Here is a 23,001-nt window from a genome sequence, read left to right as displayed (position 1 = left end):
GGTTTTGTCTGACCCTCGCCTGCCCGAGAGAGGCCTGAGCCCCTGGGGCACGTACCCATTCACTGTGCCACCATCTATCCTTTTCCTGACCTCCTGACTTAGTTTTTGATTAACCATTAAGCTTCAGGGAGGCAGGGGCCTCCAGCACAGAGTGTGCTTAGTAGAGGTTTAATAAATACTTGTGAATCAATGCATCCTCAATCCCACAAACAGCAAGTCCCCAGCCTGGTCCTTGTCTTTAAAGAGATTACCATCTGGGAGAAGAGGCAGACACAGATGCCAGTCCAGCCAGGTGGAAGATAAATATATGTTATAATAGAGACATCTTCAAAGGTAGGTTGGTGAAAGCCTCCTCAGCAGGTGGCACTTAAATGCAAGTCGGGAGGGAGGCACTGGCTCAGCTCAGTCGGAGGCATGGAGGGGGCCTGTAAGCTGCCTGGTGTGCCTGGGGTACCAGGGGAATAAAGGCAACTTGGAAGGCAGGATGGGTGAAGGCAGCTGTGGAGACTCTTGAACATTATGCTAAGGAGCCTGGGTTTTATCCTGAAGGCAGTGAGGAGCCATTGAAAGTTTTTGAACAGTGGAGAGACAGGATCAAATTAATTTTAGAAAGATGGATCTGGTCGGGTGTGGTGGTTCACGCCTGTAATCCCAGCACTTTGGGAGGCCGAGGTGGGTGGATCACCTGAGGTCAGGCGTTCAAGACCAGCCTGGCCAACATGGTGAAACCCTGTCTCTACTAAACACACAAAAATTAGCCAGGCATGGTGGTGCATGCCTGTAATCCCAGCTACTTGGAAGGCTGAGGCAGGAGAATTGCTTGAACCCAGGAGGCAGAGGTTGCAGTGAGCTGGGATTGTGCCATTGTACTACAGCCTGGGTGACAAGAGCAAGACTCCACCTCAAAAAACAAAAAGAAAGATAGATCTTTCATCAGGGAGGAGGTGGATTGGAACAAAAGAGTCTGGGGTTAGGGAGACCAGGTAGGAGCTTATCACTGCCTAGAACAGAGGTGATAATAACTACATTGTCAATTGCACATGGTTATCCAAGGACAAGGAACCTGGGAAAGGGAAAACATAGGCAAAGTTAATATCAGTAAGTATCAGAGATACATTCTTTTAAGTACCCCCCTCCTTGTGGGAAATAAGCTTGGGAGGTGCCGTGGGGACTTCCCTGGGGGAGCTGGGGCAAGAATTCTGGAATCCCTGGAAAGCAACAGACCGGCTCTCCTACCCTCACCTCCACATGACTGGCTCCCTCTCCTCCTCCCAGTCTTTCTTCATTGTCACCTTCACAGTGAGGCCTTCCTGGATCTCTCTATTTAAAATGCAGCCTTCCAACCTTTCCTATTCTCCTTTCTTGCTTTTTTGTCTTCCAAAGCATGCATCACCTCTAACAGATGCTATATTTGACATATTTTATATGTTTTCTGTTTCCTCCCACCCCTCCATGAAATGAAGACTCGTTGAAGACAGAACTTGTCTGTTTTGTTCACTGCTGAATCCCTGGTGCCTAGAACAGTGCTTGGTCCACAGCAATTGCTCAACAAATATGTGTCACATGAACAGATGAATTGTTCTTGGCTCTGCTCTCTTAAGTACATCCCTTTTACTACCTCCTTTCCTTTCCTTTCTTTTCTTTCCTTCTTTCTTTCTTTTCTTTCTTTCTCTCTCTCTCTCTCTCTCTCTCTCTCTCTCTCTCTCTCCTCTCTCTGTCTCTATTTCATGGAATCTGCTGCCCAGGCTGGAGTGCAGTGGCAGTGGCATGATCTTGGCTCACTGCAACCTCCACCTCCTGGGCTCAAGCCATCCTTTTTTACCTTAGCCTCCCAAGTAGCTGGGACTACAGGCATGTGCCACAACACCCAGTTAACATTCGTATTTTTTGTAGAGATGGGGTTTTGCCATGTTACCCAGACAGGTCTCATACTCCTGGGCTCAAGTGATCCACCCACCTTGGCCTCCCAAAGTGCTAGGATTACTGGCATGAGCCACCATGCCCGGCCCCTTCTACCTTTCTTACAGGTCACATTTTATTCTGCCTTGAATGATGGCTAATCACATGTCTGGTTCTATTTCTTTCCTCAGCTCTTTAAAAGCAGAGAATGGCATCTTGTTAGAGATGGGTGCCCGACGAATGCTAGTATTAATGAATCTGTTAACAAAGGAAAGCTTAGGACACTTTGTGTTTCCCCAAAAGAAAGTTTTAACTTCAGACACAGAGGCCAGGCAGTGGGGATGTGGACTGGAATGGCAGTGCCTGTAAACTATGACCTGGCACAAAGTAGCTTATCAATAATGTTTGCCGATACTGTTTTTAAGGTTCCAGCAGCCAGTCTTCAGAATTGTCCTCTTTCCTGTAGCCATGGCCATGATGACATTTTGTTCATGAATTCATGCATGATTTATTTATTGAGCATCTACCTCTGGGAACATGAGATTTGTTTGTTTTCTCCAAGAGTGAGTGACCCATGGGGAGCCATGGGTTCCTGTGTCCAAGACCAGACATTCTCAGGGAGCATCGGCTTCCCCCATCAGGAAGGAAAGAGCTTCCATACCAAGTTTAAGTTAACGAACCCAGTGAGCTATGAACAGCCTCCTTGCCGGCTGTTGTTCCTCCCTCCAGCCTGTCCGGCCCACTGCAGCTAGACAGAGCTTCCTAAAAGCTTGCTTTCATCCTGTCACTTCTTACTCGAGGGCCTACAAGAGACTTCCACATCTGGATTATATCTTTCAAAGTCAGTGTAATTTGGCCTCTCTCTCTGAGCCAAATGGACTTCACTGCTAGTCTTCACCAACCCCCAGTTCTGCATAGTCACGTTCACTCCCTGGTCCTTGAGCAAATTCAGCTTGTTTTCTGGTTTGAGAGTTCTCAGTCTTGCTCAGGTGGTGGAGCAGTTGGCGCCCTGGTGTTCTTTGGGGACACCATGGCCTACTCTTATATTAAATTCCAAAGTATAAACTAGGCACCACTTTACTTGCTAAAGATTACTTCCTTTGTGGTCATTATTAACTCATGACCCACAACTGGGAAATAGATAGCCTGTCAAGCAGGATTGGCCATTTTCTTACTGATCTGTTCATATTAACGTGTTCCTTGCTCATTTGTTTTGCTGATCCAGCAGGCTATCAGGAGTAGATATTAATGGTTTAAGAAAATGTACTGGAAGAAAAGTACTTCCTTAAATTTGGGATCATTCTATTTATTAACTTAGTTTTCTTCCCTTGGAAATCAGGCGAGCACTGCCATTTTTCATGAAAATGCCTCTGGCCACTGTGAACTCCACGAGACCAGGGACTTCAGCTGTCTTAATTAGTGTTATAGCCCTGCATCCAGCCTAGGGCCTGGCACATGGCAGGTACTTACAGTTTTACTGAAAGGATAAGAGTGACTGAATGAATGAATTGGAGAATCATTGCTTTGGGGATTTTAGGTTTGTTGGTCCTGTTTCCCCAGAGTCCAGGCCTCCTACTTCTAGAATGAATCCTGGAATGTTTGCTGAGTGATGGATGGACAGGTGACTGGATGTCATCCATGGCACTTAGCACTTTGGTGGTGGTGGTGAGGGCCAGGTGCGAGTGGCTTAGGATCTGCTTGGTAGCTGAAACTCAGAGGCTAAGGTGGACAAATGAAAGCCGGACCTGAACTTACCGAGGCTGTTCAGAGGTTGATCACTGTCAGGATCCTGTAATTGAAGGAAAAACAGTCAGTGAGTTGAGGCAGGGAGCCTCTCGGGCTGGGGCTAGCAGCCTACGGGAGGTTCTTGGGTCTTGTCTACATTCCCTTCTCCCTGAGTCTACACTGGGGGTCTCTGTGTTATCCAAATACCTGGTTCAACAGGAAACATTCAGTCATGCACCTGTTTGATCTGTTTCAATTAGTTTACTTGTTAGCTTACTTAACTAGTAGCAACTGGTTAGCAATTGTGGAAGCAACTGGTTGCTGGTTTTTATGTAAATTGCTGAATTCCTCAAGGTGATTCTGCTCTACTATCTGTTTTTGTCAATAATTTGTCTATGTTTACAGATACTATATTTCTGTAAAAACTCTGAATAGACATTTTACAGAAGGGAATACTCAACGGGCCAGTAAGTACCAAACAATGCTTAATATCATACTTATCAGGCAAATGTGAATTCAAACCACAGTAAAATATCTCTATATAAATACTAAATGGCTAAAATTTAAAAGACTGACAATACTGTGTTGATGAGGATATTGGGCAACAAGAGCTCTCAGACCTTGTTGGTGGGAGTGTAAATTGGTACAAATACTTTGGAAAATGGTTTGGCTGAATCCACTAATGCTAAACATACAACTATTTTATGATTCTATGGCCCAGCAATTCCGCTCCAGGATATAGCCAAGAGAAACGAGTACAAACGTCTAGCAAAAAAACCTGTGCGTGAAAGTTTATAGTTGCTTCATTTGTAACAGCTAAACATTGGAAAAACCCAAACGTCAGTCACTGGTAGAGTGGATAAACTGGTATTTTCATATAATAGAATACAATTCAGCAATAGACAAGAATAAACTAATTCTAAGTGCAATGACATAGATGAATTCCATAGACATAATGATGAAGGGAAGAAAATAGTCACAAAAAGTACGATTTCACTTATATAAAGTTTAGAAGGCAAGGTTAATCTATAGTGATAGAAGTCAGAAGAGTGGTTACCATTGGGGAGGGGGGGCAGTTAGTTATTGGAAGGAACACAGTGGAGTCTTCTGGAACTTTGGAAAACTTCTGGATCTTGTTTTCGACATTGGTTACATGGGTGTTTATATGTGCAAAAATTCACTGGGTGGTAGACTTTAGACTTGAGTACTTTACTACATAAATGCTACCAACACTATGATATTTCTGAGAGAGTGGTCTTAGGCCACCATCGATGCATGTACACAAATACACACAAAGGCATTTCTACTTACACCACTTCACGTGTGCACTCAGCACGCACACAGCCACATAGAGTCACATGGAGGAGCCACTGACACAAAGGCTCACATACAAAATACATGCACACCCTTTCTGCCAGGAAAAGGTTAAAGGGAGGATGCTGTCCGGATTTATGCCCTCTGAACCCTGTGGTCTAGGTCTCCACCCAGGGACTTGCCTGCCCTATTGTGCTGAGGTCATGACCTGCCTTGGTGGTGGTTGAAGGAGTCACAGGACCTTGTACATTTCTGGCTGGAAATTTTTTCTGTTCCTCCTGGGAGTGAGAGGGCCTCTTTTAATCCCTGAGTGGGTGACCCAGATTAGATATGGAGGGAGGGTCCCTGGGTGTTGCCTGCTCCACGGCTAAGCATGGTAGACACAGCAATAGGAAGGAGCTCTTTCTTTCCCTCCCAAATGAGCCTGTAGTCTGATGAAGGGACATGCCTGGCCTTGCCCTTGAGTAACACTAGGCCATGGGCGGCCTTGTGGTGTAGCACACGGCCTGGTTCTGCAGTCTGCAGGGGTCGAGTCAGAATACAAGCCCGGCCTCCTGTTAACTGTGTGCTTTCAGGAAAGAACCTTCACCTTCCTGAGCTCCAGGCTTACCCTCTGTAGAGTGGGGACAATAAAACCTGCTTCAAAAGACTACTGTGAGGACTACATCAGTTGTCTGGTGGGAAATGCTGGGCTCTCACATGGGAACTGTCTTTCCTCTGCCCTCCCATTGAAACTGCCTTTGCAAAATGATGACTGAGACAGTGAAAGAGATCTAACTTAACCGACTCCATCTTGCTTCTAACCTCCAAGCTGTTCTTGTTCATTCCTGGGCGTAGCCTGAACTAACTTTGGGAGAAACTTAGTTTATAGTTTAAACAAAGTTGGTAACAGCTGTTTCCCAGAGCAGACCCCCTTCTTGTCTGGGGACTAGACTAATGTTAGCCACAAGATTAGAAATTATGGTTTAGGAGTCATGCAGCTGGAGGTTACAATATTCCGACCCTCCCCAAACTGCTTCTAAGATCAGTGCTTGAGATATTTTGCAGACCCTGCACTTGATGGATCAGCTGGCACCACCCAGATCAATAAACTGGCTCATATGATCTGGTGGCCCCCACCCAGGAACTGACTGAGCGCAAGAAGACAGCTCCAACTCCATATGATTTCATCCCTGACCAATCAGCATTCCTGGCTCACTGGCTTCCCCCCACCCGCCAAGTTATCCTTAAAAACTCTGCTCCCTGAATGCTCGGGTAGACTGATTTGAGTAATAATAAAACTCCAGTCTCCCACACAGCTGGCTCTGCGTGAATTACTCTTTCTCTATTGCAATTCCCCTGTCTTGATGAATCGGTTTTGTCTAGGCAGTGGGCAAGGTGAACCCCTTGGGTGGTTACACCATCCTCTGCACTTCTGTAGCATTTGGTACAGGTGTTTATCACAGGACTTCTCTCGTAGGGTGGTCAGTGTTTCCTTTCCTTTTTTCTTTCTTTTTGATTGCTTCTTTAAAGTTAACATTTTATTTTTAATTGGCCACTCTTTCTCATTGCCTTTGTACCCTTGGTGTTTAGCACCAGGCTAGTACCTAGTAAAGACTTAATAAATGACTGTGAACTGGACTGAACTTTGAGCTCTGCATTGTAGCTCATTCCCAGCCATCTCTCCTCCACCATCACCCCTCCACCATCACCAGGGCTGGATAGAGCAGACTGTTTCCAGGCTGAAGATGAGACCCAATCGGGCGACTCTGCATTGTTGTGGCTAGAGTCAAGTTAGGATAATATCAACAGTAATTCACACCCAACAGGCATGTAACAGTTTACAAAGTCCTTTCATCTAACTCTTGTCTAGTCAAGTCGATATCAATTGTCTGCCAACCAGGATAGGCAGCACTAAAGAATTAATTATTAAACTAAACAAATGTTTGTAAAGCACCTATATTGTACCAGGCACTACTCCAGGAGGATTCAGAGACAGATCAAGAAATCATCCCAGCAAGATGGGGAAAATAGTGCCCAAACAAGACAGCCAAGGGTCTGTCCCTGAGAAGCTTGTTTCTTGGTGGAGAGGAGGGCTAGGGGAAGGGGGAGGACAGGCCGTAAACAGATAAACCAGAAAAGATCAGAGAGGGGTAGGTGCTATGCAGAGAGTAATCCAGGGTGAGAGGAGACAGCGCCTGGATGGAGACTGAGAATGGGAGCTCTTGGGAGGGGCTCAGGATGGTTACGGAGGATCTTGCTGGTCTCCCTAGAGGAGGTGACAAGAAGGAGCCAAGTGGGAAGGTACAAGCTTGGGGGGCTGGAGGAACTGAATATAGATGGGCATGGCTGGAGCAAGGCAAGGGCATAAAGAGAGAGGAGGTTGGTGGTAAAAAGACGCCATATGTGTTTGGAAGATATAGGCAATAGGCCTCGCCGGTGGATTGCGTGTGCTTGGGTTTTAGTTACGTGGGTGAGAAGGTGCTTGCTGAGCTGTGGGAGGCTAGAGGAGTGGCTGGTGGAGCAGGGAAGTGGACCCTTTCCTGTCAATTCATTCTTTTCCACTGAGTCTACCTGTGCATGCATGCCTGCATTCATTGAGGTAGGTAGGGCAAGTTTCTTTTGTTTATTGTTAATTTAACAAATATTGACTATACTCCTTTGATGGACCTGGAATTGTGCTAGAAGCTGAGGCACAAAGGAGGCTTATATTCTGCACTTTCTGGGGCCTTGGATTCCTCATCACCGAACTGAACAGTGGCTGATTTTCTGTGTGTGTGTGTGCGTGTGTGACAGAGTGAAAGAGAGAGAGAGAGAAAGAGAGAGACAGTCTCATTCTGTCACCCAGGCTGGAGTGCAATGTTGTGATTTCAGCTCACTGCAACCTCCACCTCCTGGGCTTAAGTGCTCCTCCCACCTCAGCCTCCCAAGTAGCTGGGACTACAGGTATGCACCACCACGCCCAGCTATTTTTTATTTTTTTTGTAGAGATGAGGTCTCACTGTATTGCCCAGGCTGGTCTCAAACTCCTGGACTCAAATGATCTGCCCACCTCAGCCTCCCAAAGTTCTGGGATTACAGGTGTGAGCCACCATGCCTGGCCCTTAATATGTTTTCAATTGCTATTCACTGAGTAGTAGTTGTGGGAAAAAATTCTATACCTGTTTGAAACCAAAAGAGAGAAAGAAAAAATAAACTAAAGCAAAACCATAAGCTAGAATGACAGGGACTGTGACTATCTTGTTAGCCGTGGCATCCCTGATGTCTCCTACAATGCACAGTACATAATGAGTGTTGAAAAAATATTTGTTGAATGAAAGAATTAATGAAAATATCTCAGTTTGAGGACTCAGTCTCAGGTCAGTCTTTACAAAGCTGACTGTGGTATATTCACACAATGACGTAGTAGGCTGCAGTCAAAACAAATGAACTATAGTGACACAAAGTAATATGGATGGAGCCAGGTGCAGTGGCTCACACCTGTAATCCCAGAACTTTGGGAGGCTGAAGCGGGTGGATCATGAGATTAGGAGTTCGAGACCAGCCTGGCCAACATGGTGAAACCCTGTCTCTAGGAAAAATACAAAAATTAGCCAGGCATGGTGGCAGGCACCTGTAATCCCAGCTACTCAGAAGGCTGAGGCAGGAGAATCCCTTGAACCCGGGAGGCAGAGGTTGCAGTGAGCGAGATGGTGCCACTACACTCCAGCCTAGGTGACAGAGCAAGACTCCATCTCAAAATAATAATAATAATAAGGATGATATTAGAATGTAATATTAAGGGAAAATGTAAGTCCCAAAAGATTACCTATAGCACAGAATCTTTTCCATAGAGAAGCAAGGGAATGATGAATATGGGGTTTGGGAAGAACTCACCTGGGCAGGGAGCTTGTAGCACAGTCCCTGCCTATCAAATATGTACAGCCAATATTTTTTGAATTAATAAATGAAAGACACTTGCCCTACCCACCTCAGGAGGGGGATGGATATGTGTGTGCAGGAGTGTGAACCTCATGGTTAGATGTAGGTTACTATTAAGTCCAGCTTTTGTTGGGGATGGTGGGTTTATGGAGGCTTATTACATTGTTAAAACCAACTAACTAGCAAGTTACAAATGGGCCCTGCATGAACCAATAGTGAAAAAAGTCACGAAGCAAGGATTCTAGTTCCCCCAATGCTATGCACCCAAGGCTCAAGGAAAACATAAAAAAGCCATCACCTGGCTATGCTGAGTGGCTTGAGGAGGTCAAACTCATGTCCTCACCATGCTCTGCCCTTACTGTTGTGCTGCCTGAGTTTCCCCATGAGTGGCTCATTCTTTGGCTTTTCTTGAAGCTCTTTGGCAAACATCTGTGACACAGAGAGATCAGAGCTGATGGACAGATAAACGCTTCTGGAAGAGGAGCTGCAGAAGGTCACAAGTACCGGGGCTGATGGGCAGAGAGGTAGGTGCATTTTAGGCCTGTGAGTGTCAACTGGGGGCCATCTATGTCGATGACATCCCTGAGCAGGATAGAAATAGGGACTTATGGCCAGCTGCATCTCCTCTGAGCACAGAAGCAACAATCCTGAACTAAGGAAAGGAGAGAATGGGTCTGAGAGATGTGGGTACCAGGTAAAATTCAGTGATCCAGCCAGACCCCATCACCATGGTGGGTCCCTGCCATGATCAGAAGATGCAAAGCTGAAACAAGGCAACTTCCTTATTTTCAGATGAGAAAACAGAGGTCGGATAGAATAGTCTTAACCTGGAGTTAATAGAGGGAAGGAGGAAGTTGAGAGGTCACCAAACAACACATGTGCTTCCTTCTGCTTTGCTGGAGATGTATTTATTTACCCCCAGCTTGAACTCAGCTTCTGGCTACAACTGTTGCAGCCCCAGCCCAGCCCAGACCAAGCAAAGGCATTGGCCTTTCCCTTTCTGTTTGGGCCACTGGCTGGGCCAGGCCTGTCTGCTCTGTTGATTCAGTCTGCCGCAGAGCCCTGACTCATGGGTCCAGCCCAGCCAGTGTCTGACCTGGGGCTCATCCGGGAATGAAGCTCTTGCTGTCTGCAGTACAGTGGAAGGGCAAGAATGCCCAGGCCCCCAGGGCCCAGGTAGGGGGTGAGGTGGGGAGGTGGAAGTGGGTGGGTGTTCGATCGCTGGAAAACCTGCCATTGTCTGATCAACTCAGAGAATCTTCTTTTCCTGCTTCTCGGTTTGTCACCAGCAGCAGGAAGACATTAATCCAAGACCCAAATATGGAGGCAGAACCATTAGTTGTTGCAGTTGAGTAGTATTATATAATTTATGATGTTTTTCTTTCATAAGTGCTGTCCTATATAATCCATGGAACAACCCTGAGAAACTGTCTCCATTTTACAGAAGAGGCAGCTGCTATGGCTTCGGAGCAAGTAAGGAACAGATCTAGCCCTTCAGGCCGGGTTTCTGGACTTGGTGGACTGTTGATTTCATTTCCCCATGGTTTCAGGAACTCATTTGGATAACAGTCATTAGCTGGTGCTGGGTCCTTTTGAATCACTCCTCCCTTGCAATGCAGCCTTTTTGGATATAACCAGCATGCAGTCATCATGCAGAGATTGCCCCCAGCATCTCCCCAGCTCTTCCTTGGTGTGAAGGCAGAGTGACTTTGCTCAGTCCTGGGCTCTGCCATATCATCCATGAATGTGGTCAAGAGACCTCAAAGAGCATGTTGGGAAAGGGGCCTATTACAGGGCTTGGTTCCTAAGAGGGGCTTTATTGATATTAGCATTCGTTCTTCCCTTTCTTCCATTAAGTTCCCACCTTTCTCACCTGCCTCTTCTTCCTTTATTCCTATTCCACACCTCTACCACTGTTTTAGGTCGTGGGGAACCTCCTGGTTGGGCTTAGCTCAGCTCCAAAAAGCAAACAGACATCTTAAGGTAAGCTTCCTTTCCAGCTCAGAGAGGATGAACCCAGATACAAGGCAGCTCTTGTTTTTAAATGGAGTGAAGCTTAAGTGGCTGCAGAGAAGCCGCAAAGTGTGCTGCAGAGAAGCCACCAGCCTGGAGAGTATGAGTTCTCATCTTGCCTTGTCTTCTGACTTGCTGTGTGGCTTTGGGCATACTCCTCAATGTCTCTGAACCTCAAAATCCCTTTGGGTAACTGGGAACTGCCCTTCAGAGATGGGATGAAAGAGTCAATAACCTCATAATGAAACAGGCAAGTCCACCAGGCTAATAAGGAGGGGAAGAAGAGGCGGCAGCTCAAGGAGGCCAAAGAAACAGAAAGCTCGGCCAGCTCCTGTCTGTTTCCCTTGCCAAGCAGCCTGTCCCTGGGGCCTGATTTCTCTCTTCCTCTCTGCAATGCTGACTTGGCATTGCCTTGCTCTGGAAAGAAGTCAGTAAGGGCAGAGCTGGAATGACTGGAGTGTGGACAAAGACAGAAAAGTAGGGGCACATAAAAGGGGCCGACAGCTTCAGTCTTCCCTGGAGTCCAAGGCCCTGGCTTCCCCTGGTCTCATAGGAAAACCTAGAGCCAGAGATGCTGCTGTTGCTAGGTGATGGGATAAACAGGTCCTTTGAGGCTCGGGCAGGTGGCAGCTAGGTTGCTGAGGCCAGTAACAAGCAGTGGGGAAAACCCAAGGGAGGGGGTGGGGAAAGTTCTCAGGTAAGCCAAGAGACCCAGAGGTGCTTGCCGTCAGCTTGCAGAGTGGGGCCCGGCCACAGTGCTCCTCTGAGGGAGCCTCACTCTGCTCTCTGACCCCAGAACCTGCATCCCTCCCCCAAACCAACGGCAAGCAGCTGTGTCCTCTCCACTTGCAGCTGGAATAGGCAGTTTGATGGCTTTGCTGCGCTGGCAACAGGGCTCTCTTTCTTGGATGTCTCAGCCATGACAGGTAAGGGGAAGAGAGGGTCACTGAGGGCTGGAAGATCATGGGGCAGGAGAGGAGGGAATGAGTTTCCTGAGATGAGCCTGGTGGTGATGCAGCAGCCCAGAGTGCATGGGAGGTCCTCAGAGATGACTGATCATGCCTGCTTCCAAGTATCCTGGGATCGCACCTGTTACTCTGTCTCTAGGCAGGTCGGCCACCAGCCCAGGCCATATGCAGCTGGGCATCTAAGCTCTCGCGCGGAAATTCAGGGAGCAGCCTCACAAACACTGCCTTGCGTTGAGGTGTTCTTAGAGCAGCACTTTTTCCTTTGGGTCTAACCTCAGCCTCGGCTGCTACATTAGAAACCATTTTGCCTTGTTCTAAGCCACATAGGTGCTGACCTATTGGCAATTTGAGCGAGCACCTCAGCCCCCATCTCAGCATAATGGCTCCAGGGCAGGGCCTGGGGCAGAAGGGAGGAGTCAGGCAGCCTGCCATTATCCCCTGCCAGCCTGCTGTTCAGCTCCCATCATTTAAGAATCAGCTTTTGTGTTCGGACATAGCTCTTAGGTTCAGATAGGGCTGGGGAGGCAGGGATGATGTAACTATCCCTATTTCACAAATGGAGAAACTGAGGCACAGCACTTCTGCTCTTTCCCCAGAGACAATGTGAAGGGCAGGAGTGAGGTATTTGTACATGCCCATTGGGCTAAATTAAACTGAAGACAGACCTGGTTCCCACTGGAGGGCCCTTGCTTCCAGGCGTTGCTGCTGTTTACTGCAGTGCTTAGGAATCCTTCTGCAATCCTTCTCTTTGTCCTAGGGGAAGCAGCCCATTCTCTCCCACCTTTCTGAACTCTCAACAATTCTACTTTGCTCAGCTTTCCCTCTGTTCCAGAGTGGTGGGTCCATCCGAGCCCACCTTCCCCTCCTGGAAGGGTCTGATAGGAAGGAAGGTGCCACCATCTTTCCACACCTTAGGACAATGCCTGGACAATGGCTGGAGTGGACTCGAGAGGGCCAGCAGGGGTCCTGCCACACAGTTCAGCCTTTCAGCCTGACAGGGACCCTCACGGGTTTGCCTTTGGGAAAGGCTGATGGATATTAAAGCTTAGAGGGGTTCTCTCAACTTTGCAATTTACCTGAACTGAGGAGCTGCCATCCATGGAGCAGTCTGACGTTAATTTTAAAAAGTTCAAAGACAGAGTTTATACCATCTTTCAAGAATCATACTCACTTTTGCTTGTCCTGAGTTGTCCTTTAAACTTTAAGGGGGAGGGAAATGGCAGGGAGGGAAAAGGAACTGACTGGGACTGACTCCAGCCAGGAGTTTGAGACCAGCCTGGCCAACATAGTGAAACCCTATCTCTACTAAAAATACAAAAAATTAGCTGGGCTTGGTGGCAGGCGCCTGTAATCCCAGCTACTCGGGAGGCTGAGGCAGGAGAATCGCTTGAACCCGGGAGGCGGAGGTTGCAGTGAGCCGAGATCGTGCCACTGTACTCCAGCCAGGGCAACAGTGTTAGACTCTGTCTCAAAAAAAAAAAAAAAAAAAAAAAAAAAAAAAAAAGAAGAAGAAGAAGATCTGACTCCTCCATCTGTAGAACAACTTTTGAGCAAGTCACTAAACAGCTCCTGGACCCAATTTCCTTCTTTGGAATGTGGGTACAATAAAAGCGACTTCACAAGATGATGGGGAGAAAGGTTCTGTAAGGTGCGCCACCTGCTCAGCACCATGCACATTTTCAGCACCTTTGCAAGCCCCCGGGAGCCCCATCTGGTCTTTGCATGATTTTACAGACTTGCTCATAGTCCCTTAGTTTGGTCTTTGCAGTTTGAGGGGTCTCAGCTCCCTTGATCAGAAGGGAGTTGTCCCTTGATCCTGCTCCTCCTGAACTCTGAGGCAGGAACACTGGCCTGAATCCAGCTCTGCCTCTTCCCAGCCATGAAGTCTTGAGCAAGTTAATAAATTTTTCTGAGTCTCAGTTTTCTCATCTGTAAAATGGGGAGCATATGCCTTAATTCACAGGGTTGTTGGTGAGAATTATTGATGACACATGTGATGTGCCTGGCTTGGTGCTTGAAACATAGAGGAGTTTAGTAAGTGAAAATTAGTGCCCTCTGCCCCAATTACCCTACAGGCATGGAGAGCAGAACTCCACACATGTTCAAGGAGGGTCTGCGCTGTGGTTCTGTACAGGGGCAGGGTTGAAGATTCTTGTTTGTTCTGGAGGCCCCAGTGATAACCAGCCTTGGTGGGCTGGTGTGGCTGCTGCAGCCAATCTCCTGGCACAGGTTTCAGTGACTCCTAGATCTGTTTCCTGTGAACTCTGAGCTCAGGATCCTATAAATAGTGCTTTAATAGTGCTTCAGTGTCTTCTCTGCGTCTCTGACTTTGCAGTTGCATAACCTGAAGTTCCTTTACTGCCTTTCTGCCCTCTTACATAACTCGAGTGCTTCATGAAGTTTTTCCTTGCTGAAATTTCATTTGCTAGGAGAGGTTGTGTTTTACAGTGCACAGAGCACAGGCCGTGGAATCCTGCAGCATGGGTCTGAATCCTATTTGCTCATTGGCCTGAGGCTTTAGGCAAGTTATTGAACCACCAAGAACCTCAGTTTCATGTGTGTGTGAAAAAGAGGGAGAGAGAGAAAGAGAGATGCAGTAAGTCTCCCTCCTAAGGAGCCCCAGATATGCATAGCATATAGTACGTTGCCTGGTGCACGGTAAGAGTACGATAATTGTTTGCTTGTTTGTTTGTTTTGTTTTGTTTTTGAGATGGAGTCTCGCTCTGTTGCCCAGGCTGGAGTGCAGTGGCGCTGTCTCGGCTCACTGCAACCGCCACCTCCCAGGTTCAAGTGATTCTCCTGCCTCAGCCTCCCGAATAGCTGGGATTACAGGCACCTGCCACCACGCCCAGCTAATTTTTTGTACTTTTAGTAGAGATGGGGTTTCACCATGAACCCCTTGGGGATTCGACCAAGACCCCCAGCGGCGCAGCAGAGGAGAGGGAGGCAGGGCAGAAGTGGCGGGGGTGGGGGACAGTCCTGTCAAACACTGCAGCTCTGTTTTTCCCTCTGTGTCCCATATGGAGGTTCTGCATTTGATTTCAGTGGAGCAAAAGGCTCTGAGGTCAAAGTACGCTTGGGGAACCCACTCGCCGAGAAGACCTCTAAGGTTGTTTCTTAGGGTCTGTGATTCTGAAGAGCTCACTCTCAGCCTGAAATTTCTCTTGTCTCCTCCCACAGATAGGATTAGTCCTAGGCCTGATCCACTTATAATATTCTCTCTTTAAATCAATTTTCTATCCTTAATGGTCTCCTGGTAATTTGGGTTTTTTTCCCTGAGCAGCATTGGGTATGAAACTTTAGTTTAGTCTTCTTGAAAGTCTAAGTTAATTATAGCCACTGGTTTTCCCTTTGCCCTTGGCTGAACGACACTTTTCAAGTCATGAATCTCTTTGAGCCTCAATTTCTTTTTTTCTTTCTTTCTTTCTTTCTTCTTTCTTTCTTTCTTTTTCTTTCTTTCTTTCTTTCTTTCTTTCTTTCTTTCTTTCCTTCTTTCTCTCTCTCTCTCCTTCCTTCCTTCCTTCCTTCCTTCCTTTCTTTCTTTCTCTTTCTTTCTTTCTTTCTTTCTCTCTCTCTCTCTCACTCTCTCTCTCTCTCTTTCTTTCTCTCTTTCTTTCTTTCTTTCTTTCCTTCTTTTCTTTTTTCTGAGACCGAGCCTCACTCTATTGCCCAGGCTGGAGTGCAGTGGTGTGATCTCAGCTTACTGCAACCTCTGCCTCCTGGGTTCAAGCGATTCTCGTGCCTCAGCTTCCCGAGTTGCTGGGATTACAGGCGTGAGCCACTGCGCTCAGCTAATGTTTATATCTTTAGTAGAGATGGGGTTTTACCATGTTGGCCAGGCTGGTCTTGAACTTCTGACCTCAGGTGATCCGCCCACCTAGGCCTCCCAAAGTGCTGGGATTACAGGCATGAGCCACCACACCTGGCTGAGCCTCAATTTCTTCATCTGTAGAATGAGGATTACAATGTCTCAGAGAGTTGTATTAGACTGAAAGGAGATTTTGGATGTGAAAGTGCTTCTCGAAGCCCAACATGGTACCCTTGTTGCATTTGGATAGAGATGCAATAATGCCGCTGTAGCTATTATTCTCTTTAAGACCACCAGTGACTCCTACGTGTCCAGATAGGTTCTCCTGGCAGCCTGGCAGGACCCTCCTCTCTGGGGACTGGAGATGTAATCGTGGGTGATGTTAGGGTGGAGATGGGATGAAGGTTAGGCAGCTGACCTTGGCTGTATAGTTACCCGCTTCTTGTGGACATCAGTGAGTGAGTGAGTGTCAGGCTCTGCCTGGGGTGTGGGAAAGCAGTTTCCCCTGCTCCTGTTCCATCTATGGAGTGCACAAAATTGAAGCCTAGATTTTGCATGTTCTCTGAATCTTCCATGGTATCTTGCCAGTACCTAGCACATAGTAGATGCTCAGGGAACACATGCTGAATGAATGAATGAATGAATGAATGAATGAATGAATGCATACAGATTTAGAGGAAAAAACTGAGACAGCAGGATATGCTGAAAGCATTGGTTGGCTCAACCGCACCAGCGGGCGAAGCCCAGCCAGACTGATGTACAGGACGTTTTGAGACAGGAGACACCACTGCCACCCCTGGACAGGTGCCTGCTCCTGGACAGGGGCCATCATGTCTCTCACCCTCTTCCTCAAGTGTTCCTTTCATCTGCTACCCTTCGAGAGTTTCTGGTTGCATGTGGATTACACAAGGAAGCTGGAGGGTGCTCTGGGGGCTACAGGCAGGGGAGGACTGTTGTGGTTTTCCGTCTTGTTTACACATTTCTCAGCTGCCGACATGCTGGTTAGTCAGAGTGGCAGGCTGGGAGGTGGCGTTAGACGTGTCACAGGGGGATTGCCACATTGGCTCTGCCCCACTCTTCCCCTTCCCTATCACCAAGGTTTCCGGGCAGGCTCAGACCTGTGCCTCCCTCACGCCCACCCGCTCTGGGATAAAAACACTTCAGTAACCCCTCAGATAGATCTGGCATGTTTTCCAATTGGACTTGGGGTGAGCCTTGTTTTCAGTGTGAGATAAATCAGAAATTGGTTATAGGGGATTCCGTCTTTGATTATTTATCTGTCATCCATCAATGCACTCATTCATTCATTCACATTTACTAAGTGCCCGGTCCATGCCATGGGTGGCATGCCCTGTGCTAGGTTTGCGGCTAAAAACAGAAAAGACACAGACCCTGTCCTCAAGAAGCTCCCATTCTGGTGGCAACAGGTTTATAAGAAAATGTGGCAGATGACTGCGCTTTAGGTTTGGAGGAGTTCACTGTCCCGGGGAATCCTTGCTTGGGAACTTGAAGCATTTTACTGAGGCTGATGTTTTCACCTGAGCAGGAAGGAAGGCTGAGGGCGAAGAGGCACCTGGGAAGTCTGAGGCCATGGAGATTTTCAGGCCTGAGAGCATTTGTCTCCTGCTGCCCTGGGGCGTTTCTGGGGCTTTGGGAAGCTTGTCAGCAGTTCCCCAGCCCTGTTTTGTGTCTGTTTTTCTCATCTCTCCCCCTACCCACGACCCTCCTGAGTTGGTCTCTCCTCATTTCTTACATTCAGCTCCTCAGATCTCTTGGGCTTTGGCATGGGTCTGGACCAGGGAGGTGGCTGCTGGGTTCTCAGCCGCACTGAAGGAAGACTGAGAGGAGGAGAGAGGCCTGGGGGCACGCAGGAGCCCTGACATCTAAACCCCTTCTCCAGGGAAGCACCCAGGCACAGAGCTTGACCCCCAGTGTCAGGTGGGAAGCGCCCTGGGAGACAGACAGGGCCTGGGGATGCAGCTTCCACCTCTGCAGGTGCAGCTCCCATGGCCTGGAGTGCCAGAGCCTTTGCTCCAGCCACAGCATGAGAGCCTCTTGTCCCTATATTACCACTCCTTCTTGCTGTTCACACATGCAGTCCCCTGTGTCTGGAGCTCCTTCCTGCTTTCCCTGCCTGGAGAGAGCCTGCTCATCCTTCAAAGTCCAATGCAAATAGTTTCCCTCCCAGGACAATTTCCCGACTTCCCTAGAGAGAATCTATTGCCTTTTCAGCTCCAGGGGTACCTTGTAACCACTGCTAGTGTTATACTTGTCACACTCTGTGTTGAGCACCTGCAGGGTGAAACCTAGGTATCGTGTCCTCCCAACCCCCAGCCCCATTTAGAGGCTGGCCAATGAAAGGGGCTGATTAAATGGTGTCTGGCTGGAGCTTCTTTTGGGGGGGGGGTGGTTACAGTGACACCAGGCCCCGTCACCCAGGTGGCGAGGGATCCAGGAGAGCAGGCAAAGCAAGCAGCCCCTCCTTGCCTGTCTTGCCCTTTAGGACCTTCCCACTGCCCAGCTCAGTTTACCACCTCAAAGCCTAGCATGGCACTGCCGGGGCCGAGTGGGCTTCTGGATTCTGTGACCCCGTCAGGGTGGACTCTGCAGTGCTCCCAGCACCCCGCTGCCCGCAGGCTGGCTCCTGACTGCCACATTTCTGAGCCCAGCCAAGCCCAGGCAAGCCCCTTGAGTCTGTACCAGGCCGGCACGGAAAACAGGAGGTGGGAGGGAGGACCAGCTTCCTCCAGAGCAGCCGGAAGCGTCAGGGGGTTGACCTCAGGTGCCAACACCCACGTCTGGTGGCTCAGGGTGCGTTTAGGTCTCCGGAACAGTAATGAGTCAAGGCCAGTATAGGCAGTCCCAGGGTCCCTGACTTCCCTCCAGGCCTCAGCTATGGAGTAGTTAGCATGGGACGCATTTCCTTTGGGGACAGGGCTTGGGCTCTGACCTCTGCCTGGGCCTGAGTCCCTGCTCCAGCTCTCCTTAGGAATACCCAGCTTAATGGGTTCTGGGGAGAGCCCTCATTAAGACGCAGCAGCTCAAAGGACCCTGACTGTCACAGAGAGGGGCCTGTGGGGCTGGAAGGAGGTAGGGAATGGAAGGGAAGGGAGGGCTGAGCCTGGGCGTGGAGATCCCATTCTCCCCTCAGGGCTGGGAGCTATGGCTGTCTAGGGTTATTAAGCACAGGCTTAATGACAGGGTTATTAAGCACAGGCAGTATAATGGCTAGCTCCGGGGCTAGAAACTTCCTTGACCATACCATGCAGATTGGCCATGCTGCTGCCTTGCCTTTGGGGCCCCAGGCCTGACCCGACCCCTCCACCAGTGTGCCCACCTACCCTCCCCCGTTCCTCCAGCAATGCCCAGCTCCTTCCCTGGTGGCAAAGGGTCTGTGTTGGGTGTACTACCCAGCTGTCATTTCCTAGCACAAACTCCTCTTTAGTCCTAAGTCCTTACATTTGTGCAGGGCTTCATGGTTTCCAGAACCTACTCACATGTATTAGCCGTGTAATCTCTGCGACCCCTGTGCGTGTGCGTGGGGCTGTTGTGGGTCATATCATTTCCATGGGCAGGGGAGAAGGTGACTCTCAGGAAGATGAATGCCTCAAGACAGCACAGATAATCAGGGAGCTGGCCTCAGCCTTCTGATTCTGCAGTTAGTGACCTGCCCTAGAAATGATTCCCTTCTCTGTTGCTCCTCCAAGAGACACACCAGGTCTCCTCAGTGCCTGCCACCCAGAAGCAGCTCACAGCTAGGTAGACTCCACAGCTGCTCTCCTCTCCTGGGAGCCCCAGGGGATACAGCGTCTCTGCACACAGGCCAAACTTTGGGGTGCCTCCTTGGATGGGAAAGCAGGAAGCTTGTGCTTTGATCCTGGCTCAAAGGGAAGCCCCTTCCCCTTTCTGATCATCAGCTATAACCGCACTAGGAATTGTTCCTGCCAGAATTTTCAGAAGAGTGTCGTGGGAAGTGCTCAGATTGGGAATAGGAGACAATCACTCAAGGGGCCCCTGCAGGTCACATCCTTCCCCCTTGGACAGTGGCTTCTCCTTTCCTCTCTTCCCTTCCCTTTCACTTTTGTGGCTGGGCAATTGCTGCCTCTTGGCCAAGGATTGGAGAAGGAAGACCCCTGGGTTCCTTCTCAGACCCAGTTATTATCTCTTCCTCTCCCTGCCCCGCAGCTGTCCTCCTTGAAAGATGGGGTTGATTCTCTTTGCCCCAAGACAGCAAAGACACTCCAGGTACTCAGAGGAGAAGGAGGAGAGAGGGTGAGGGCATGAAAAGAGACCAAGTAAAAGATCTCCACAAACACCCTAGATTATTTGGAGGCATCTCTGCACTGTTTTCTTTTCTTTTTTTTTTTTTTTGAGACGGAGTTTCACTCTTGTTGCCCAGGTCGGAGTGCAATGGCACAATCTTGGCTCACTGCAACCTCCGCCTCCCAAGTTCAAGCGATTCTCCTGCCTCAGATTCCCAAGTAGCTGGGATTACAGGCACCTGCCACCACGCCTGGCTAATTTTTTGTATTTTTAGTACAGACGAGGTTTCACCATACTGGCCAGGCTGGTCTCGAACTCCTGACCTCAAGTGATCTGCCCGCCTTGGCCTCCCAAAGTGCTGGGATTACAGGTGTGAGCCACCGTACTTGGTCTACACTTTTCTTTAAAAAGAAAAGGAATCAGTTTCCCCAGGGAGTGGCAGAGGGCCACCGTGGCATCAAAACAGCACCCTGCCTTGGAAAAATAGTGCCAACCTCTAACCAACAGACCTGGAGACATTGGGCAAAAGAACATGCAGGATTCAGGAAAGAATAGTCAGGAAGGACAGCCCTGGCTCTGTGCTCAGCTTCTTAGGTGAGCTGGTCCAAGGACCATGGCAATGGAGGAAGAGAGGAAGGCAGGTGGGTATGAGACGTGTACTGGGCTGGGGTGTGGGGGGATTTGGGTGTGGCCTCTTTTTTTAACCTAGAAGGTGTCACAGAATTCTCAGCTGATGAACGCTCAGGCTGCTTGAAGGGCCTTATATGGGGAGACCCACCCTCCCCGTGTCTTGGGAGCAGAGGGCCCCCACACTCACCATGCTGGCTCTGTGATCCTCCTGGTCTCCCTGTAGCCTGGAGCTGAGATTGTCACCCCAAGGCAGAAGGAGGGCCTCCCCACACAGGTCCTGGCTGGCCAGCAGGTCAGAAGTCCCTGGTCAGCACTGGCTGGAGGAGGCCCGAGTGCAGGGCGGACCTTGGTCCCTCAGGCCCAGCATCCTTGTCCGCTTAGCAAGCTGCTGCCTCTCTCCACTGTATTCCAGGAGTGATTGGGGGACTGTGGGCAGCTTGATTAAAACAGCCCTACAGGTGAAGTTGCCAAACTGGAATGATTATGTATCTTGTAACCTGACACCTATCTTAAGGGCTGGAACAACACCTGAAGTCATTCATGGGCCCAGGTGACACACCTAAGATATCACAAAAGTCTTCCTGCCTGAATGACTTCCACCCAACCGGGTGTTGGCTGAGGGTGATGCCAGAAGTTTCAGCCCCCCCTCCCCCTACCTTCTAGGTGCATAACTTCTCACTGTGTGGGTGCTTTGGTTTGGGGTTGTGGGAAGTTGGAGTGGTCTGTGGGTTGGGCGACAGTTTGCAGCTCAGTACAAAGGGATCATTGCCAGGTGTGGAGCAACAGGATTGGAAAGTCCACAGAGAAGGAGGGAGTTTCTTCTCTTAGGGAGGTAAGATGTACCCCCTTTCCCTGGATCCCAGAAGTGAAGCTGTCCTGACAGAGCCAGTGTACTAGTGCTTCCTGCCCCTGCCTCAGCGGCTGTTCAATATTATGAAAATCACTATTGGTGCTCTGGCTACAGCCCACGTCTCCTCGTCGACAGGGTTATTTCTTTCTTTCTTTCTTTTTTTTTTTTCTTTTTTTAATACAGGTTCTCTCTCTGTCCCCCAGGCTGGAGTGCAGGGGCGCAATCTCAGCTCACTGCAACCTCCACCTCCTAGGTTCGAGCAATTCTCATGCTCTAGCCTCTCGAGTAGCTGGGACTACAGCCACCTGCCACCACACCCAGCTAAGTTTTGTGTTTTTGTATTTTTATTTTGTTTTGAGACAGAGTCTCACTCTGTTGCCCAGGCTGGAGTGCAGTGGCGCGATCTTGGCTCACTGCAACCTCCACCTCCCAGGTTCAAGTGATTCTCCTGCCTCAGCCTCCCAAGTAGCTGCTGGGATTACAGGTGTTGTGCGCCACCACGCCTGGCTGATTTGTATTTTTAGTAGAGATGGGGTTTTGCCATGTTGGCCAGGCTGGTCTCAAACACCTGGCTTCAACTGATCCACCTGCCTCGGCCTCTCAAAGTGCTGTGATTATGGCGTAAGCCACCGCACCCGGCCCCACAGGATCATTTCTGATTCACGTTCTGCCACATCCTGATAGCTGGAGCTGCCCCCCTGGCCAGGGGATGTGCAAGGTGAAACCTTACAGCCACAGACATTTTGCTGGGAGGGACTTGGATAATTGTCCAGGTTGTTCCCCCATTCTGTGGGTGACAAAACTAAATTCCAGAGAGGAAAGTCAGTGACCCAAAGTCACATAATGAATTAGTGTCTGGTTCCATATGAATCCAGATCTCCTTCCATTTCTCAGACCTGACCCTCCCAGGAGACCAGCTGGGGTTAGGTGCATGTATTAGTCCTTCTGTTGATAACGTGCTTCTGTGTATCAGCCCTTTAATTCTCCAACAACAACAACCCCAATATTTTGTTCCCATTTGTCAGCTGAGGAAACTATAGCTCATGGACATGAAGTAGTTTTGGGCAGAGTTGGGGCTGGAACCTGGTTCTCTTACTGCTTCACACTGCCAGCCTTGTCAACAGGCTGAATGGAACGCAAGTGTTTGAAAGCCCCAGGTTCATGATTTGGGCTAATATGGCCCATGGAGGACCCCAGTGATGTCTGAGCAGGAGGAATACCGGATCAGTGTAATGGATTATTGGCCAAATCTCAGCTGAGGAATGCAGTGTGACTTTGGACTTGTCTCTGAGCAGCAGAGATCTGAAGCTGGCCTGCTGGGCTCTGGAGCCAGCACAGACAGCCCCAGCCCTTCCTTACTATTGACTGGTGGCCTTTAGAGTTGGAAGTCTTGGGCAGAGGCAAGAGCCTGTGTTCTCAGGTGACCTCAGGGTCAGGGCTGTGATGATCCAGGCAGGCACCTCCCCAGCAGCAGGGCAGTGAGAAGCCAGTGGGCCACTGGGAGCCACGTTTTCAGTTGTCTTGGTTCCTCTATGTGCCAGGCTAAACATCTGGCCCACAGGTTTGCATTGCTTCACCTGGTGCTCAGGTGATGAACCAGGAAAGAGGCAGCTGTCTGGGCATGAAGGCTG

General features: G+C 49.1%; 1 protein-coding gene across 4 annotated transcripts in view; it reads left to right on the top strand.

The window, feature by feature from the left end:
• SMIM35 (small integral membrane protein 35) overlaps positions 1-23,001 on the top strand; it is an 88,820-nt gene that overhangs the window by 535 nt on the left and 65,284 nt on the right. The window contains exons 1-6 of one of the 4 annotated variants that reach the window (XR_008511425.1): positions 208-333; positions 9,253-9,362; positions 10,229-10,311; positions 10,761-10,821; positions 11,648-11,777; positions 12,416-13,283. Coding sequence is in view for 1 of the 4 variants with exons in the window: in XM_054525171.1 (XP_054381146.1) it covers positions 11,771-11,777 (7 nt within the window). In the remaining 3 variants the exon portion in view is untranslated. Of the gene's footprint in view, positions 1-207; positions 334-9,252; positions 9,363-10,228; positions 10,312-10,760; positions 10,822-11,647; positions 11,778-12,415; positions 13,284-23,001 lie in introns of those variants that run through there. The other 3 variants (XR_008511427.2, XR_008511426.2, XM_054525171.1) reach the window with 3 other exon arrangements.

The sequence above is a fragment of the Pongo abelii genome, chromosome 9 (assembly GCF_028885655.2).
Source record: "Pongo abelii isolate AG06213 chromosome 9, NHGRI_mPonAbe1-v2.0_pri, whole genome shotgun sequence".
NCBI classification, from domain to species: Eukaryota; Metazoa; Chordata; class Mammalia; order Primates; family Hominidae; genus Pongo; species Pongo abelii.
Note: the sequence above shows the minus strand (reverse complement) of the source record. Positions and strands in the feature narration are given on the sequence as shown.